Source organism: Zonotrichia leucophrys, chromosome 3, assembly GCF_028769735.1.
Source record: "Zonotrichia leucophrys gambelii isolate GWCS_2022_RI chromosome 3, RI_Zleu_2.0, whole genome shotgun sequence".
Classification (NCBI taxonomy): domain Eukaryota; kingdom Metazoa; phylum Chordata; class Aves; order Passeriformes; family Passerellidae; genus Zonotrichia; species Zonotrichia leucophrys.
Window position 1 is genome coordinate 38,325,811 of NC_088172.1, and position 20,868 is coordinate 38,346,678.

General features: G+C 38.7%; 2 protein-coding genes across 5 annotated transcripts in view; one reads left to right on the forward strand and one right to left on the reverse strand.

Moving 5' to 3' along the window:
- Positions 1-16,295, reverse strand: part of AK9 (adenylate kinase 9) — a 59,458-nt gene extending 43,163 nt beyond the window's left edge. For 2 of the 4 annotated variants that reach the window (XR_010439524.1, XM_064707862.1), the window contains exons 1-9: positions 16,176-16,295; positions 14,732-14,861; positions 12,259-12,322; positions 9,874-9,926; positions 9,693-9,789; positions 6,481-6,593; positions 4,605-4,814; positions 3,795-3,920; positions 1,594-1,668 (exon numbers count right to left, since the gene is read on the reverse strand). Coding sequence is in view for 3 of the 4 variants with exons in the window: in XM_064707862.1 (XP_064563932.1) it covers positions 1,594-1,668; positions 3,795-3,920; positions 4,605-4,814; positions 6,481-6,593; positions 9,693-9,789; positions 9,874-9,926; positions 12,259-12,322; positions 14,732-14,848 (855 nt within the window). In the remaining variant the exon portion in view is untranslated. Of the gene's footprint in view, positions 1-1,593; positions 1,669-3,794; positions 3,921-4,604; positions 4,815-6,480; positions 6,594-9,692; positions 9,790-9,873; positions 9,927-12,258; positions 12,323-14,731; positions 14,862-15,814; positions 16,134-16,175 lie in introns of those variants that run through there. The other 2 variants (XM_064707865.1, XM_064707864.1) reach the window with 2 other exon arrangements.
- Positions 16,296-16,301: 6 nt separating this feature from the next.
- The window catches only part of FIG4 (FIG4 phosphoinositide 5-phosphatase), a 52,713-nt gene continuing 48,146 nt past the window's right edge, over positions 16,302-20,868 (forward strand). The window contains exon 1 of the mRNA XM_064707866.1: positions 16,302-16,543. Within this exon, the coding sequence (XP_064563936.1) occupies positions 16,475-16,543 (69 nt within the window). The 5' untranslated portion in view covers positions 16,302-16,474. The remainder of the gene's footprint in view (positions 16,544-20,868) is intronic.

The window sequence follows — 20,868 nt, forward strand, 5'->3', positions numbered from 1 at the left end:
GAATATGCCTTAAGTAAGGGAGAAATTGTACTGAAAAGATGGTGAAGGGTTTATAATGTAAGGGTGTGGTTGTACAGAGTAAGCTAAGAGTTTAGAAATTATAATAGAAGCAAACATATATAATATGCGTGCCTGTGAGGTAGAAGCCCATTGGATACAAGTATCCACAGTGCAGTAGAAGTAAGTGAAGGTGATAGGTTAAAAAAGCAACACAAATCCTGTGGCAACTGTCTATTGGTTCAAAAATTATATATTGCCTTATAACAAAGAAACTTGTGACTACTCTTGGGCTACGGCCGAATGCTTGCTCCTCTAAAATCGATGTTTATCTGAGCAATAAATTGTTCTTAGCTTGAAAATGGCCCCATCCCTTCATTTCTAGCAGCAACAATGATAAATTAGAACTGCTTTTGTCTTCAGAAGGGCCCATAAAAATCTATTTAAAATTGTAACTTATTATTTATATAATGGCTATGTAAAAACCAAGGCCCAGTTATTAACTCAGACTCATGCTAGTTACTGAGCTGAATTTTAAGAAGCTATTTGGTAAATACAGGCAGTGCAAAAGGCCAAATCACAGCTTTTCTGTCTCCTCATTACACTGTGAATCCCAAGCCTACTAAAGGACAAGACTGTGAAGGTTCCCCCAAGGCAGGGCAAGCACTCAGAGCAGCTCCAATTGGAAAAAGAGGCAAATCTCTTTGGGAAATCAGACTAGGCACATTCAGAAGCAATACAACTCTGGGTAGTTTATTTTGAAAGGTATGTATACCAATGTCTACCAATGAGACTCAGATGATATTTATTTGAATAGTTTCCTGAATGTATGTAATATTGATTGAATGCAAATATTCCTGAAATGAAAAAGCAAATTCTGTCATGTTTGGGCTAGTTTTATTATAGGCCTTTGCCTTACTTGTAGGTAAAATGGTTGGAATCATAACATAACTTGACTGCATTTAACATAAATTTTGTGTTGCAACATTCACAAACAGATCATAAATGAGGAAATTGTATGTTCCAATGGTGCAAAACGACTGCTTATTTTTCCCATAGGGTCATTCATGGTAGAGTTAAACATACACTGAAATAATTAACTTAGAGAATTATAATAATACAATTTATTTCAAACAGAGGAGAAAATGCTGGAGAAGTTTACTTCCTACCTTGTCAAAAACAATGTCCTACTTAATTTTCAACCCCATACTCTCGGTTCTGATTTGAAGCAACTTTTAGTTATGAGGCAGAGGATAAGATTATTTATCTTCAAAATTTATCACTGCAGGTTTTTTAATAGGAAGAACGAGTAATCTGTATTAATTTACATTAATACACTGAAATCAGATGGACATAATAGAAAAGTTTGTAGCCTGCCTGAAAATATTCTCATGTAACACATATGTAAGTCTGGGAGCAGAGCAGTGAATCTTACAATAGAGGAAGGAAAGCAAGTATTTCAAAAGTCATGTTTTCTAATAGTAAATGAATAGGTTTTAAACACAACTTAAAATTTTGCCCTCTGGAAAACAATCCACAGAATTGAGAAATTATTTTCTAGTGAAGGTTGACTTAGCTGGTGCATTGTTTACTTACCTCCAAGACAAGATCTAGTTCCTGACTTCCATCCACTTCAATCAGATATCGACAATCCTGGTAAGCCAACAATCCCTGTTAAAGAACACGCCAGTCAGTTGAGTATAGTTAACCAGATAATGACACTGAGGCTCATTCTCTTCCTATACATATCGAAGGCTGGACTCCTGGGCACTTCAGCAAAATCAGGATTCATAGTGTTAATGGTTTATAAAATCTTCTGGAGATTAACTTTTATGTGATGACAGATCAATACAGAGATAATTCCAAAACTGGAGTTACAATGGCTTCAGAAGATAGCTTAGAAGTCTTAGCTCAAATGCAAGAGAGCTAAAAAATATCAAGATACAGTAACATTTTGTATATGAATTCAACTTTTGATTGTCTCACTACCTTAGTTCTTTGCTGGAAAATGAAGACAATCTCAATTAATACATTTCTCAGAAATGCCAGTCAAGAGTCCAATGTTTGAATTTTAACTTCCAATTCCTTTAAAATTTGGACCATATATTTTACTTTTCTTGCTTGAAATTTTCACACTATCAATAATGCCTTAGACTAAAAAACTAGCCCATGTTGGTTGTTAATGCCTTTCTCTGAGGACTGAGAACATTCACTCCATTCCTGAAAAATGATGGTCTAACCTCAAGCCTAAAAGGTCCTATTGGAGGTGACTTTACACCTTTGCAGGTAATCTGTTCCAGTTCTTCACTATATTTATGGTCAGAGCTCATTTCCTGGCTCATTTCATCTAGTCTGTCTTCTATACTGTAAATTAAATCATCTGCTCTATCTTTGGTCCAAATAGATAATAACTAATTAATTCTTTCTAATACTCCTCTAAAGAGAGGATATTAGTTTGTATTTCTCTTATACACAATGGTCTTACAGTCTTACTAGTACTTTCATATTATTTGAGTTTAAACAATAGCATTTCATTTATTGACTTTGTTTTGACTAACTAAACCCCCAAAGATGGCAGATTGTCTGAAGCACTGAGGTCTAGCCAATTATTTCACATGTTGCAGTTGTTCATTAGGTTTCTCCTCACTGCAGCATTCGCATTTATTTCAGGTAATTTTAATCTCAACAATTTATCAAGACATCCAAGTGTGTTCTGCAAATTTCATTCTACCTATCTTCCTATCAGTGTAAACTGCACACCTTATAAGCTTTTTGTTTCAATTTCAATTTAATCATCTCAAACTCTGCCTGGGCCAATTGATAAAACCCTGTGTTCTTTTAATGTATTAGTGGACCACTAAACATCTTCACCAATATATTCATTGCTAGTGAACCCTAAGTGAACCCTACCAACTAGAGGAATGTGTTGAAACTGTTGAAGTGTGGTATACATCCTGAAGTAATTTAAGAAATCCACATGAGATTAATGTGTAATGATTAAAGATGGCACATTTTTTGTTTTCCCCTTCACAGCAGCAAGGAGTTTGTTACTCTAGCAAAGACCATTACACCCCTTTTACACAATTTTATCTATAGGTTTAACTAATCCATAGGGAAATTCAAAGATATAAACAGTAATTGTCAAGTGGGCATCAAACATGAAGATTTTGCAGTTGCTTGTACTAAGAGATTAAAAACAACAACAACAACAACAAAACCCCAAAACAAAACAAAAAACTCTAACAAAACAAAATAAAAAACATACAAAGTATGTTTTTTACAAACAAAGTAATTCCACTTTCCTGAACACAAGAGGGAAAGAAACTGTCATAGCTTCAGAAATTAAATAAGTGGTAAAAAAAACGAATGGGCTAATTACTGTGTATATAAATCTGCAGGCAATGAAGCAGGTGAGAAAGGGAATCGATTGGAGTGAAGAAAATGGATGCAGATTATTTATGGGATTGCATTCTGGAATGGACTCTGGTAATGATGATGAAACAATGGAGTCTTCAAATATTTCACTTACTAGATTTAGAAAGCATTTGTGGTGGCAGGTATGGTGTCACTTTTAGAAGTCAAAGCTGATTACTTTATCTTGACTGCAGAGTAGAAACAACACCTACAGATGACAACTTTGTATCACTGATTTCAGAATAAATTTCAGAATTTGGGGAAACGTTGTAGCATGACCACCTCAATACAACAAATCTCAAACTAAAAAAACAATGAAAACAGTGCAAGATATTTTAAAAATCTTTTGTCATGCATAATCATATTACTTTGCTTTTTCTTACTTCTAAATGAGGACGTATCAGATCCTTGTATATTCCAATTCTTTTCTCTGCATTTTCAAGAAAATCTTCAGGCCTGTGCACTAGTTCATAAAAAGGATCTTTTTTTTTACGTGGACCTTTTCCAGTCTGCGAAAACAAAATTTCAAGACACAGAAATAATGTATTAAGATAATTTTTGTCTTCACTCAAATTTTTAAAAAGTAGCTTTGGAGAGTATCGCAATGACTATTAGTCCAGTGACTGCTGACCATGATCCTATTCTGAAGTGTTATTTCTATGAATGGAGAGCAGTGTACTTAGAACTTGGGTTGGTAAGTCTCTGCTCCCTATTATAAAAATTTAACCTGAATTCAAATCTAATACCTTCCTGAAAAAAGAGAAAATCCATTTGTAGTAGTGTAACATCAAAACCAGAAAACAAGTTAGTGTCCTGCAAATATTAATAAAAAGTTGCTACAAAAAATTAAGAATTCTTTTAATTTGTCTAGATCAAGAAAAAGGCAGTGTAGAGCCATCCTTCTCCTCCTGATACACTTCTAACTTATGGTAGGAAACAAGATTAGTGAATTTTGAGTCAAAGACTGAGCCCAGGTTAAGCTATACAATGATCAATATTTGCTGTCACTAAAACCTACTATTTAAGTGTTACCCCACATCTCTTAAAACAGGACAGAAATGGAATTAAGATTAATTTTGAGCAAAATAAATTCATAAGATAGTACAGTGATATTTTAGAAGATCAGAATTTTTTCTGCTTTGTCTAAAGTACACTGTAATATTTTGCACTGTTTAGAAATTAGCTATATTTACCTCCTCTTCTTCTTCTTCTTCATCCTGCTCTTCTTCTTCTTCTTCCTCTTCTTCCTCCTCTTCTTCTTCCTCTTCTTCTTCATCCCGATCTTTCTTTTTCTTACGCTTGTCAGCAACTTTAGGATCCCACTGGCTCCTCTGATATATCACCCCTGAATCAGGGTTTTGCCTTTGTCCTGATATTCTTTGGCGTAACTCATGATCTGGACACTAGCAAGGAAAAATTAAAAGGAAATTGTGTTTATTGTACTGCTGTAACATCTTTTTCTTGGAGAGACAAAATTTCTCTAAATTGGTCTACTAGTAACAGTATTTCATTATTGCCACAGTTATCTAGAATCTCCCTTCTTCCTTTGTTTTTGATCTAATGAAAATAGTTACAATTCTGACATATCTGTGAAAACAGCTTAAATCCCCCGAAATCAAAAGCAAAGTTATTTCTTTGACTTTGGGGCAAGGATTTTTAATGTGTATTTAGTTTCAGTCCTTTTCCCAGAGGACACAGTGTTACTACATGAAGTCAAGAATTTAATTTTTCTTTCTGGTTTAGTTAGTATCACTCTTCTATTTGTATTGTTGCCCGTGAATCTATACAACACATATTCTCAACAAGAGGGATTTCTCACTACATAGCATTGAAACAAAGACTGACTTTCTGAAAAAAATCACATCTGCCCCAAAAGCAGGACAAGAACACGTCTTGTTGATGTTTTAGGATCTTTCTGAGACTACAGAAAAAAGGTCTGAAGTAGGCATTCACCAACTTTTATTATGCATGTTCAAGCAAATTAAGTCTTAAGAGTATGGGATTAAAACAAACACTGAGTTAAATCTGCAAGGTGATAGAGTTGGTCCATATCCAGAGGCTTAGCATCTGGAAAAACACATAGATGTGCCAACTAGAATCAAAATCCCAGGAAGAATGGAGCACACCACCAGAGGCTGACTATTCAGAACCCATTCTGCACATTCAAAGTAGAAGACAAAACCAATCTAGTTGATTATAAATAAAACACTGCTAGAGGAAGGGCCTGAAAGTGTGTTCACGACTATACATATAGTTATTTTTTTCAGATGGAGTCTGGCACAGTTCAGTGTGGGCCATCTAGAACCCTCCCCAGGGAACAGCTGGGCACAATCTGGAGAGTGGCACAGGCCTTGGGCCTTTCCCTGGGGGCAGTTTGGGCACTGCCACCCCATTCGGACTAACAGCTTAGCAGTGTTTGGCCAAAGCAGCTGGCCCAAGGTCTGAAAAGACCCTCCTGCCTTGTTTTGCTTACTAATGTGGACATAGCAAGCAACTCCATTCTTTTAAGTTACACTGAGAAAGTCCTCTAAATCCCACACTAACTATGGTTTATGTTTCTCTGGTTATATCAGAGTAATTTTGTAAAATATCTAGTATGTCACATCGCTGCTCATGAAGAAATGGAGATTTGCAAACAAGATGAATTAATAATTAAGCAGTTTCACAATTAGTGACTGAAAAATATTACTATTTTCTAACTACTTTCTAACTTCCATATGTGAGAAGTTTCTTCCTGCATTACACAAGTGGCAAATTACATGTGTCCAAAATTCCATCATAATCATGTAATTCAAAGATTCTCTTTCTTGAAAACCTCTATCTTCTAATTGGTGGAGGTGCAAAACCTGTAACTGCTGCTAAAGTTCTAGGACATGTTCATTACTTCATCAATACTTATAATGGAACAAAGTAGCAAACCTCTATTCCAATATAAAGAGAAGAATTTATCATTCCTCAATAAATTCTGTACTCAAGTATACAGAGGAAAATATTATATTTGGCATGCATAGCATATGAGTCTACTAATAATTAGGAAAAATACTAGGAAGTTACTGAAGATGACATTACCTTAATGGTAATTAGGAAATCCGGTTTTAATTTTAGATTCCTTATTTTCTCTACTTGTTGTGGAATAGTCATGTATTCCTCTGAGAGAGAAGGAAATCCAGTGAGAACATAACCTGCCAAATACATGTAATTGAACATATTTTAATAGGGTTTGTCAATTCCAGAGCTATTTATACTCATCTCCTTTAAACAACACATGTAGTGGTACAATTTTATACCACACACATGACACAACACTATTAAAAAACCTGTGCACTCATGTCTGCTTCAGATGAAATACCAACAAAAAAAGTGCATTGTTTTCAGCTTTATGGAGTACTCTCAACATATGTTAACTCAATTAAAAACATGTAGACATTAAAGACTACACTCAGACCACTTGCTTTATGCACCCAGCACAGACATTTTAGTGCCTAAAAAGTGACAAGCTTTCAGTGACCCGTTTTGCCACTAAAAGGCTTTATAAGTGTGGCATTCACATTTTCTGAACAGAGAAAGAGAGATAATTCTCTCTCTCAGGCTTTTTCCCGGAGAAGAACAGAAGCAAAACAATTTTTATCTCTGCTTGCTGCTCCTGGTGTTTTGCACATGTGGAATGTGTGGGAAGATTGTTTACCTGAAGGAATTTTGTAACTGGATTCTGGTGAAGATTGCTTATGCTAATTAGCCTATCAGGTCCAAGCTGTGTGGACTGTTGGTCTGCAAACAGCCGTGAGTTTTTTCAGTTAGTAGTAAGTATAGTATAGCATAGCATAGCATAGCATAGTATAGTATAGTACAGTATAGTATAGTATAGTATAGTATAGTATAGTATAGTATCTCTCTTTCATATAGCTGTAATGTAATCTAGTGTAGTTTTAATAAAGTGGGTGTTCAGCGTTCTGAAAAAATAAAACAAAAAAACCAACCAACCAAACAAATCCCCCCCCCAACTAGATATAAAAGGTGCTGCAAAGAATAGCCACTCTACAATTTAAAGCAATTAAACTAGAAGTCTAAGCTTTTTTCACAACCTTTAAGTGTTTTGCCATCTAATGAAGGGAGTCTGAAGCACTCTCCTGCCTCTCAGAGGCACGATGCACATGGGATGCACATGGATCATTTGGCAAGCACCGGTTCACTCAGGATTCCCAGTGCTGAGTCCTATTTGGCAAACAGGCATTGGCTCGACATAACAAGCAGAGTGGTAATAATATGTTTTCCTAGTTTTACAGTGCTCAGCCCCACAGATGAGCTTGTGGTTTCAAGTTCCTAGGAAAGTACTGTAACTGCTGATGGCTGTATGCATGCAGTGGGAACTACTGAATAGCAACAAAATCAATATTTATGAGGCCGGGATGAGAGACTGAACAAAAATCAGGTGGATGTTTTTAGCCAAATATTCTCATTATTTAGAGAAACGGTGCACGCTTAGAATTTTATGTGATAACATTTAAGTGCAAGTCTGCGCAGCACAAAAATGAGGCAGCAGTCTTGCAAGAGGTGTTAGAAGGGGAGACTCCTACTTCTATAGAAGCTCCTATCCGTAGATGCAAGAGAAGAAGAAGATAAGCAAGGGATAGCAAAATATATAGTCATTCCTCTAGGAAATTAAAATCCTGGGTTCTAAACTATTGACACCTTTAGAGAATTCTAACTAGTAGTGAGGTGTGAAGAATATGCACAGTCTCTGCTTATCAATGCATCCCAGATAACAACAGCTGATGTGAGGGAAATGGAAGGGTAACATGGAAAACAATTCTTGGAGAGTGTTTGCCCCCAGATCAATAATGTGAGGAGGCTAAAAATCATTAAGTACACCTAAAGCAACTATCAACTAGATCAAAAGTAACCAGAGGATTACCAAGAAGCTTTTGAGACACACTTATTGTGTATACTGCTTAAAAACTTGCATTTTACCAACACCAAAGGTAAAAAACCCAGCCTTTCATACAACAGTTTCTAAAATCTTGAATGAATAATTTAAAGTGAATTGACTGAAAAAGTTACTAGAAATACTACAACAAAAACTGGTTTTGGAGGTCAGTTCTAGTTGATAGGAAGAACAGTGAGGATGTTGGTTATTCTATTCCTTGCTACTTTGGGGCATGTGTAATGCAGAAAGTGTCATGGCTACAGGAACCAAACTTTATTCAACTTTACAGTCATCTTTACAGTCTCCAGGACCTCTGTGCTCCTCTGTGATACAAACATCTTCAGACTGATTCAAGGAGGGGAACTCCAATAACACAGAAGCCTCTTCATGCCTTTACCAAAGTCCTCACATACATATTAAGAGACTGGCATTTCTGCTGCTACCTCTTCCAGCAGTTTTTTGTGTTCTTTTTTTAAAAATTTCTTCCCTACTTCTCTCTTTTATACTGTTTTAAAAGCCTGGCTTCACCAGGTAAGACTGTCTATTTTGCAAAACTGTTGAGTCATGTACTAGAAAAGAAATTAAACTCATTGCAACTGAAAGCTTAAAAAGCAGGCTAGTTTTTAGAGCAGTAGAAACTAACATTGGCGCTACACTTGTCTCGCTCCTATAATGGAAATTTCAAATGAAAGTCAAAACAAGAAAAGGAAACTACATTTCCTTTTTACCTCCTTTCTTCTTGGCAGTACATCTGTTTCCTCATCAGGGAAGCAGATTCAGACACTAGCAAGATCTGCAGCACTTGTCCTGACACCCTCAATTAACAAAATCTTTCCTCAAATAGTAGAATTATAGCCACGACCATTACTATTCTCATCCATCCTACTCTGTGTGACAAAATGCAAAGGGAATAAACAATTCTGCAAGAGGAAAAAAAGCCATAATACTTTGAATTTTCAGTAATCTGTTTTCCTTCTTTTACATTGTTTAAAATGCTTAAAATGTTTTTGCTGATGGATTTTTGTTATGTTGTTGTTATAGAAGTACTGAAAAATAAAATATCTGTATTTTAAATCCTATCCTGAACAGATAATATTGTCAAATAAGAGTCATATCAACACTTATAATTTTGGGAAAATTATTTTCTCAAAATCAACATAACACAGGATCAGTATGACACTTTCTGATCTCCCATACTGGTAAATTAATCCCTAAACACACTTTCAGTTTATTGATATTCCACAGCTTGAAGAGCATGAGAAAAAGCTAGAATTATATTTGAGCACCAATAGATGTAAAATGGATGTAAAAATATAAGTAGCACATTCTAAGAAGTTTAGGCTATAAATATACTTACCATAATGAGCAACTTCTGGTGACTCAATCATTTGCAGAATCATTTCTGTCACCAGTTCCTCAGGAATACTTTGCCCTTCACAAAGCAATTTTTGACACTAGGGTAAAATGCAAAACATAGTCTTTTATAGTAAGTATTTGTTAAAAATGTGACAAAACTTACTAGAAGATTAGACCTTTACCTGAAGTCCATATTCTGATCCTTGTTGAATATTGGTTTTAATTACTTCTGAGGCTAAGGAAGCATATCAAAGATAAGAAAAATAATTAATACAAAATATTTTCTAAACAGACTTGTACCTGCAGATATATATGTACATACACATACACAGGAGGATGCATGTGTGCTCCAAGCAACCAGACTATTTTGAATGAGAAGCCATTACACTTAGGGCCATTATTATACTTTGCCCATCCAGAACCTGGTGCCTTATGGCAAGAACTGGTAAGTGTTTCTTCCTACAATTTAACCCTGTATATACTACACAAAAATGCACAACAGCAGTTTTGCAGGATTATTTTAACTACTTATTTAAATTCAATCAGTCTTACTGTCTTGTACTCCAGAGATGAGTATTTGAGTTCAATCACTCTTTAAATTTAAAAACCAAGATTTAGAAGAACTCCTTAGACACACAAAATCATCTTCTTTAAGAAAAGTGACATCCATCAAATTCAAAGACTGTCCTATGTCTCTGTGGATAGTGACATCATATTAGAATGACCCTAGAAGTCTTTCACACTTCTGTATGAATTAAATAATCAGGCATTTTATAAAAGTTTTCAAGAATGACTCTTATAGCTACACTGAAATTACTAATAAACCAGGCCACGGAAAGGCCCTGAAGCCAGGTGACCCATGACTATATTGCCCTAATCTTTCTTCTCAAAACACAGTGGCTGTTTTCCCACTGCTCCTACTAGGTTGCACATCCTACCTTTCATACTATGGATAGGTGTTCAGGAGAACAATATTTGCCATGGGCCAAAACTGAGACAGGGAGTGTACTAATTAACAATACAGGCAACTGAAAATCAGCAATCTGTGTGCACTCTGGCCCTGTTTTATTTATGAGTATTGACCAATTCACTGGAGAAATGAATAGAAAGTATTGTATCATTAATAAGATTGCAAACACCTTTCCTATCCAATAATTTTCTGTTGGTTTATTTTTAACTCAGCACAGGACAGATGCTGATACTTCAGAGCAAGTTCAGCAGAGGACACCAAAGCCATCAGAAGAATGAACAGCCTAGGAGGGGCCAAAAGAACTGACCTTGTCCAGCCTGGAGGAAACCAGACAGCTCTTACTGCTATCTAAAACTACTTATTGGGAGGTCACAAAGACACATCCACGGTCACCACAGAATATAGTTAGGACAGGAGGAAACAGACACCAATAGGAACATGATAAGTTCAAATAGGGTAAATAGGAAGCAACTTTTCATCAAGAAGGCAGTCAAACATTGCAAAGTGTTTGTCCGGAAGGAGGTGGAGTCTCCATCCTTGGAGATATTCCAGATTAAACTGAGCTGCCCTTTCTAGTTCACCCCGCTTTGAGAGGAATGTTTGACTCTGGCACCTCTGGAGGTCCTTTCTGAATGAAATTATTCATGTTTATGTATGCTGAATTTATTTGTTTCTTCCTTTTTTGATGTAGAAAATGAAAAAAATTTACTAGCCTAAGTAACAGTAAGTGTGTACACGTGGGTGTTCACTAGCTAAAAGAAGATTAAAAGAAACATCATGAAGAATATAAGAGTAATTCCCTGAATTAGAAATAAGGCTTAAAAGCACAGTAACTGAGATTTAGATTGGTTGTTAAGAAAAACTTTCTAATGGCAAAGAGAGTGTTACAGAGATAGACTGTCGAGAAATCTTTTAAAACAAATTTGATGAACATTTGTCAGTACTGATTTAAATACATCCAAACAGAGTGGGCTGGCTTAAGTACACTCCTTAAGAAGTACATTCATTAAGAAGAAGTGCCTTCTGATTTTGGCCTGATCTGTGTTTTGGACCAGGCATTAATTTTTTTTTTTTCTTGCTATACAATACTATGACATAAAAAATCTATATATACTTCAGTCAAAAATGCACTTCACTAAAAGTGATTTTTACCATGTTACAATTCTTAATCTTCAAAAGTAAAGGTACTTCATTTGATAAATGTTTCCTGGAGTCTATCTCCTTGTATTGGACACTGCACAAAAAGAAAGGAAAGAGCCTCCTATTTTTTCATGGTCTGCACCTGGAAAATGTCTGTACTCTTTGGAGTTGAATAGCTGCCTCCATGTGAAGAAAAAGGGTCACAGGAACCCCCTTACAGGATTGGGAATAGAATTTATGATTAAAAAAACAATACACAGTGAATTTTCTAAGCCTTTCCATAACTGAAAGACCGTGAACAGTAATTTTATTTCTGGTAAAATGATTACTTGGTCTTATCAGAAGTGTTTGCTGCAATCAGAAACATGTCCTTTGAATTACAGGGAACAGTGAGGGCATTCTAACCCAAAAGCTATTGTGGAGCCAAAGCAATGTTCCAAATATAGCACGTGCTTACCTTCTATGAAAATGCAGTTCCATCTCTGTGCTAGTTTGCTAGCTAATGTTTTCTTTCCAGAACCCTTAAAATGAAAAATACACTTTTAAAAGAAAGACAGAACAAAACCAAACATATAAGACAATGAAGAATATATTTTCACATGATAAAAACCAAACATATAAGACAATGAAGAATATGTTTTCACATGATAAAAATTCAGAGGGATTAGGGCCTCTGAGTTACGCATTGGGCAAACACAAAACACTCTTTTTAATATCCTCTACTTCATACTGCCTAGCATTGCTAATATGCTGCTACTTGTAGCTAATTATCTCCAAAGTCATTATACTGAGTTTGTTTCTGAGTACTCTGTCCAAAACTCAGCTATGATTTGACCATAAATTTCTATGAGGAACTCCTTAGGACTAAGATGATCTTCAGCCTCAATGCAAATTATGATGGAAAGCTACTCAACCCTTTCTGAGTAGGATACATCGGGATAATATTTTTTTTACTAAAACAGCAACTGTTTAAAAACTGCTCTTTTTAGTCCACAAATCTGGTTAGATACTGACAAAATCTTTATTATTTACATGAATCCAGAGGAAAACCGACATAACTGAGAGCTACAAGGCTTCCAAGAGTGATTAACTGAATGGGATTTTGCAAAACCCATCATCTTCAACCCTTTGGATTGTGCCCTTTTTTTAGAAGGGCATATAAGAAGACCTGTTTTGACAGTTTATTTGTCCTTGATAAATTTTGTGATAAAAAATAGCAAAACCCAACAAATAAATTACATTCTCAGTTAAGAGTGTATCAACAAACACTCCAGCCTACTCATACCTTATGCCTCACAGGTGTGATGAGAATATATGTATTTGGCTTTGCTTTAATGGCACTGTGTTTTTAATTTTAAAGAAATATCTCAAATAGGATAGGTACTCTGCACATCAGTCAGATATATAAAAAATATTACCATAAAAATAAACTATTTCATTCCCTGCTTTCCTGGTAAGGTCTGTACAATTTTAATACCTTGTTATATTGATGTCAAGAATCTAATGAAGGCACTGGTTGAGAATATGTGAAATTTTTGTACTGTCTTTCAATGGTACTTTATGGTATTTTGGTCTATGAAACATAAAGTTACCTTTGTCATGCAAGGTTAAAATTTTGATGTTCATTCAAAACTAGATGAGTTAGTTCACTGTAGTTTTCTGTTGAGCTGAGTGCACTCTTACAAGTGCATAAGACACGTTATAAGGCAAACTTGTATCAAAAAAAAAAGAACTCTCTTCAGCAAACTGAGGCAATAATATAAACTCACATTTGGGAAAAAAAAATCTGAAATGTTTAGGCTTACAAAACATCAAATGTTTCTAAGTTAAGGAGGCCACAAATTAGTTGAGAAAAAGACAGACCTTGAATCATAGTTAAAAGGTAGTACAGATCCTTTTATCAGGACACCTTGGTGGATTTTGAATGTTTCCAAATATATGGGATAGAATTTGGTCAAAGTTTTAATATTAAGATCTGTAATATCTCATTGCATGCCTGTAAGTCAGTACATTACCCTGAAGGCTACTTTACACCAATTTATGTCTTTAATATATCAAGTTTATTAAAAAATAAAACATTTTAATAGCATTGTTCTGGTTTTGGCTGGTTTCTTCACAGTAGCTAGTGTTTTGGATTTGTGCTAAAAGGAAGTGTTGATAATACAGAGGTGTTTCTGTTAGTGCTGAGCAGGGCTTAAACACAGCCAAGGCCTTTCCTGCTTTCCATCCTGCTCTGCTGGTGAGGAAAATGAAGGTGGATGGAAGCTGGGAGGGAACACAGCTGGCACAGATGACTCTGACTGACACTCAAGGATATTCCAAAGAACATGGTGTCATGCTCAGCATATAAAGCTGGGAAAGAGAAGGAAAGGGAAGTACTTTTGGAGTGATATCATTTGTCTTCCCAAGTCACCAAAAAATATGATGCAGCCATTGCTCCTGGGGATGGCTGAACATCTGCCTGCCCCTAGGAAATGGTGAATTAATTACTTGTTTTGATTTGCTCATGTGCATGGCTTTTGCCAACCCATGTATTTTATCCCTTTTACCTTTCTGATTCTCTGTCCCACCCCACCAGGGTGAGTGAGTGAGCAAAAGGCTGTGTGGGGTTTACTTGCTGGCTGGGGTAAAACCACGACAAAAATAAAACCAATCCATTTTACCAATGTCAAAAGAGAAGAAACGTTTGGAGCAATGAGTAACTTTTAAGTACAGTAATAACACTTTTAATCACAATTGACTGAAGGCAAAAACTGGTCTCATTTATTAAGACCTAAATTTTTACCATCCTCTGCAGGATTTGAAGAGTGGCAAAATCCAAAAAGCAGGTATTTGACTCTTTTGGTAGCACTGGTAAACTAATGTTTTGAAAGGAAAAGTAACATTGTTAGCAGAATATCTGACAAAAACACATCTATCAGATATCTTACTGGCTTTCCAAAGACAATAAAGCAAGTGGGCTTGGACAACAGAAAACATCTTTCAGCTTCATCTTCATCAAAGATGTCTGTCAAGGGCTGAGCTTGATTTTCCTCTTGTGAAGCCATGTGTTTTCTAAGGCTAGAAGGAAAAAAAGAATTTGTAATAAAGTACAGTAAGTTACATGTGCGTACAATGACCTTAAAATGGAAGTGAATTACAAGGTAAATGGACTTGTAAAAGAGAAAGCCTTTTTAAGAAGAAAAAGCATTTACAGAACACACACAATGCACCCATCAAATGAGAGAAAATCCATTTATGGAAAAGAAAGCACTGTTGGAGCAACCCCTGATCACAAGCTGCTGATGACTTGTTCATGAGTCTCATATTGGCTGCTATTCTTTTTTTAGTTTTTTGTTGATTTTTCTTTCCTGCTCCAATTACCACACAATTGTGACTTCTCTCTAGTCCCTGAAATGGGCCATGGGCCTGCCAAGACCTTTGGTTTTGTGCTTCAGACACAGAAGGGCCCCGTCATGGCCAATGGAACTACTCTCTGTGTCCACACAGGCAGGTACACAAATAAGGCTCTGCAGAATTAAATCACAGTTCTTGATCTCTTCCACCATCCTCTTCACAAATCCCAGCTCTTCCAGGAATTCAGGCAGTAGCAAGTCCAGTGCTGCACAAATTAAAACCTAAACAAATTACTAATTAAGATAAGTTGGAGGAAAATTTGCATGGACCTTTCAAACAAAAATGGAGGCCAAAACCTGAGTAGCATGCTGAAGTTTGTTTGAAAAAGTCAAAACGAAACCCCACTGTCTTTAGAGGGCCACTTCAGAGTCATAGCCCCAGCAAAACCCACATGCAACCACCCAACCCAGCACAGCCCAACACAACTTCCTGTCAATTTTAAACTAAATTTAAAAATTCAACTAAAAAACTCTACTTCATCATGAGAATCTGAAAAAGTTCGCCTTGAAACATCAAACACAAATGTTCAGACGCTCTTGCACTAAACATTTTAATATTAAAAAAAGCAAAAAGCCACATATGCGAACCAACTCCCCATTGCCCCCACAGAAACTCACCGGCCGAGCTTTACCTGCCGTTCCCAGCAGCCTCGCTCCCTCCCAAACCTTCACATGGGCCAAATCCACCACAACCAAAGCAAAGAATTAAACCAGACACACACACACCCCCACACCCACACACACACCCTTCTACGCACACCCAGGACCATGTCCCGGTGGGAGCCCCCCTCTCGGTAGGAGCCCCCTTCCCGGGGGGAGCCCCGTCGTGCGCGCCCCCGCTGCCGCCACCACCCTGCGCGCCCCCGCTGCCCGGGCAACGGCCGCGCCCCGCCCCCTGCGGGAGGGAGCGGCAGAGGCCCCGCCCCACACGGGGCGTGGGCGGGGCTGCGGAGCTGTTCTTGGTGTTGACCGTGCTCACCCCGCAGGGAGCAGTTCCTGGCGGGAGTAGCGAGTGCGGATGCAGTACCGCCGCTGCCGCCTCGCCTGTCCCGGTACCCCGCCGCTGCCGCCGCGCCCGGAGCTGCCGTTGCCGAGAGGCCCCGCGTGACGCGGCTCCGCGACGCAGGCGCGCTCTCGCGGCCCCCTGTGGATGCGCCTGCGCATTGGCGTGCCGGCACTTCTGGGTTCGCTCGGTGCCGGCGGTGGTTCGCCGCTCAGCCCGGAGCGTTCCTCCCCCGGCTCCGGCTGTTCCCGGCGTGTTCACGGGCGGCCCCCGCCATGCCGGTGGCGGCCACCGCCCCCCTGATTAGCTCCGTGCAGAAGCTGGTGCTGTACGAGACCAGGGCTGTAAGTAGCGTCCCCCCCGCCGCCGCTGCAGGTCCCGGTGTTGCGGCCGCCGCACAGCGCGGGGGGATGTCCCGCCCCCCCAGCGTGTTAGCTGGGCCGTGCTCGGAGCTGCTGCCTCGGCTGGGTTGCAGCTTGTCAAAAACTACCCCTTACCTTTCTCTTAGTGTGTTGGGATCTGGTTCTTTTTGGTCACACACTCAAAGCATCCCGAGAACTGAGAAGAATAAGGTTTTAAAGTTCTTGTTTTCGCTGTGTCTCCGCCTCGTGCCTGTAGCGGAGCAGTGGCCTCAGAGGGGCCGGGCAGCGCAGGGCCCTGCGGTGGCAGCGCTGCCGAGGGGGAGCGATGGTTGGGCCCCTGCTTGTTGTGTCCTGTCACGCTGCCAGGGTAACAGGGCTCCCCCCAGTTAAAACTGGACAGCTGAAGGTGTCCGGAATTAATATTTGAATTAAGAATTGGTTACTACCTGCACTGACCTGTTTGCTGTTTATGGCACACTTCAGTCCTTATTGTCCGAATGACTGGTGAAACAGTTTCCAAAGTGTTCAGTCTGACCTCTGGAAGTAAGCTCATGAAGATTTTCAGCATTCCTTATGTTCTGTTTCAGAAACTATAGGCATGTGTTGTTCACAGTAGTTTTGTCACGGGCAAAGTGGATTGGAGGTTGGAGTGGTAATTGCTGCTTTAGCCATGTGATGAGCACAGTGTGAGTCAGAAGCCAATTCTTGGTGTAACTACCATGTGTGTTTACCATTCCTTAGCTCCCAATCAAATTTCTTTGTGTTTCATAGTATGTTGGTTTCTTCACTTAAGGTAGTTTTTAAAAGGTTTATGTACCATGGCTCTACATGCAAGTTAGGCCTAGTTTCAAGTTCAGATGGTTCCTGTACTGATAACAGAAAAATAATTTATGCACTGAAACCCTTTGGAAACTTTCCAAAATGTCACAGATGCAAGAATGATCTTAGTATGAACAGAGATCTGACTTCCAGCTTTGCTTCTGTCAGAAGCAGATTTGTGCTTTTGTTGTAATTCCCCACTGAACAGCCTATGAAACAGAGACAGATTAAAGTATGCAGAGTTATTTTTACAAGTAAATTTTAAAAATAAAGGTTACACTCCAGAAAGTCATTCCAAAGTATTACTTTTTACATATGCCTAAATGAATTTTGAAAGCCACCTTATTTATCTTTCTCAATGTTGCTGGTAAAGGCTATTTTCCCTTCTATTTTCAGCTAAATTATTGTTATGTGTGAGTAGGGCACCTGGCAAATATGATTTCTGAATCAAGTCCTGTATTATTCACTTTAGTTGTTCTTGGCTCACAACTCATGCTGTATCTCAGTTAGCTGAGATTTGGCTTCCAGTGACTGGCATGTGTGGGTACCTGTCCTGCTTATCTCTGCTGCTGAGAGACAACGTGCTGTGAGCAGGGCACATATTGTGCTTTGGATTCTGTCAGCTATCTGCCATTCTCTGGGCCTCTCCAGCTGATGTTGTTAATTCAGGATCACAGTCTTTTACATCTGGCCGGGGTAGCTCTGCCTGAATGGATGGGTTTGTTGTCCATGATGTGCTTTGCTCAGAATTCAGTGAGGGGCAGGTCCAGCAGTCCTGATCACTCCAGGAGGCAAGATGGTTTTCATCAGCTGTGAAAGGCAATGGTTTGTGGATGAGCACATGCTCTTTGAAATATCTCAGCTGAGCAAGGGCATTTCAAGCTGATATTTCATTAACTTCTTATGAGTGATGAAAATGGAACTTATTCCCTGTGTAAGGTTTTGTTCTTGCTTTTAAAAAGTACAAATTGAAGCACTTTGTGGTTTGATATTCAAATTCTAGTGATTTTTTCAAAAGAAAAAATGCAGTAGGAGTCATTTTGGTATGATTATTTGAAAAGACTTGCTGCACTTAATAAATGCAGCAACTAAGGAATGTTAGAAGGGACTTCCAGAGAATATCAAGTTGAGCCCCCTCCTCAAAGCAGCTTCAATAAGTATATTGCTCCGGGTTGTGTGCAGCAAAGTTTTGAATACCTTCAAATATATTGATTTTACAGCCTCTGCAGACCTTTGGCAAGAGTTTGTCTCTCTTACCTACACTTTCCTGTTACATGGTTTTAGACAGCAGCAAGATGCTGCCAAAGCTTTCTGAAGGCTGAGCAAACCTAAACCCAGTTCTCTCAGCACACCATGTGCTCTGTCATGTGGATCATCTGGAGAGCTCTCTGCAGGAATCACTCTGCTGTATCAATGTCTGTCTTGTACTGGGGAGCCCAAAATTGGGCTTGTGGTTTGATCAGTCGCTCGTACAGCTCATCCAGTGTCGTGTTGTGCTGCTGACAGACTTCTCCCCAAGGTGTCCCTCATGCCATCTCCTTTGTGTAATATCTCACAGTCATGGAGTTGCCAGCTGTGACAGTCACTTGTACAGCATAAGCATCATCCAAAAATAAGAATGAACAGCTTTCTCCTGTTTCAGGTGCTTCTCTGGTTTCCCTAAGGCCATAGACTTGCTAGATCCAGCACGTGGGATTTTGCGGGGGGGCGTATGTGGCCCGATGTTCGAAGTCCGGCTAGCTGAGGGCGAAAGGCCGACGCCCCTCTGCAATTCCTGGCCAGCACCCTTCAGCGTCTGATGGCCTCGGGCTGTGCTGGCTGCGGACTGGCTCACACCGCTGGTATTGGCGAGGAACGGAGCTGACCGCTTCACCGGGGGTTAAACATCGGTTTATTGAAAGTGTTGCGGGATCCAACGGGGAGAAACCAGCCGAGAAAGTGGCCACGAATAGGGGGTGAAACAGGATTATAAAGGAGGGGGGGTGGGTACAGGTGGAACCAATCGGGAAAGGTGAGGGGATGAAGTTCACAGAACTGACACTCCATGGAAACCAATAATCAAAAAGTAGGGTAGGGGTCCCGGGACCCCAGCCAACCACCACCTCCAGAGAAACGAAAGTTCTGGAAAACCAGGAGGAGTGGGGGGCTGATTGACTGAGCCCAGGGAGGAGAAAAGATTTACTAAAAAGGGAAAAAGGGGCAGGAGAAATTACATAACTTGGGTGACAGACACAGGGGTAACCAGGGTAACCTAACAGACATCAGGGCTGTGGCGGGAAAAACTGGGGGGACAAAACCCTTTTACACTTAATAGGGGGAAACAATGCATAAATTGGGGAAATAACACAAGAAACTTAACAACACACTACAACAGGATTTGGAGTTGTTTCAGATACAGGCTAACATGAGACTATATCCTAAGATTTCTGGTGCAAAGAAGGAATTATTTAAGTTGTCAGCAGTGAGAGAAACAATGATTTTTACTCTGGTCATTGAGCTTATTCCTGTAAAATCCCTCTGTGTTAAAGCAGGAAGAGATGAAATGCATGAGGAAGTGGAAAAAATGGAAATGGTTTACAGAGGGTTTCTTTATTTGGGTTTCTTTTTAGATAAAAATACAATAGTATTATTGAAGTCAAAGAGGATAGGCTCTGCTCTGGTGGTGTTATTGGAGTAAATGAGAGACTGCCAGAGGTGAGGAGAACTGAATTCATGGCGTCAATTAAATTAACAGAGAGCAAAATTCTATATTTTCTATTAATGTTTATATTTAGGGTAGTTGCTGAAACCTGCCTTTCCAGCTGATGCTTTGGGTCAATAAATGCCATGGAGGTGTTAACTGGAGCTCCTGCTTGTCTTAGGAAGTTGAAAGCTTGTTTAGAAGTAGTCAGAAAGATGAGCTGAAGGTTTTATTCAAATCAATGCCAATTATCTTTCCTTTTATACATATATTGATCACTGAAATGCACACCAGAGGGCACTAAAGATATTTGAGCTCTATGACTAATAAAAAACAAAAGATATTTTCCTCTCTTCTTCAGGAGAAAATGGAACTTTTGTGTTTTCCCCAGATGAAGCCCACCTGAAAGCTGTAGGTTAGTTCAATGAAATGATCCTTCCCCTGAGGCAATGTGACATTGAACAAGACAATTTGTGTTGTCTCTATAAAATCATATCACTTGTCCATCTTTCAGGGTATTATGAGGTTTAATTAATAGTATTTTATTCTAGTCAGGTTCTTTTACAATCTTCATCTCCACAATATCCAAATGACTTGCACAAGCTTATTAAGTAAAGTGACTGGCATAATTACCTGTAGGTATTTCTGCCCTTTATTCACCAGAGAAAACTATGGGCATTTGTTTTATTTTAGATGTTTTTTATTCTAATAGTAACAGTATAAAGATTTTTGTATTAAAAACTCCAGGAGTTGCATATTTAATGATGAAGGTAATCTGTGGTCAATTTGGAGAAACTTCAATATCGAA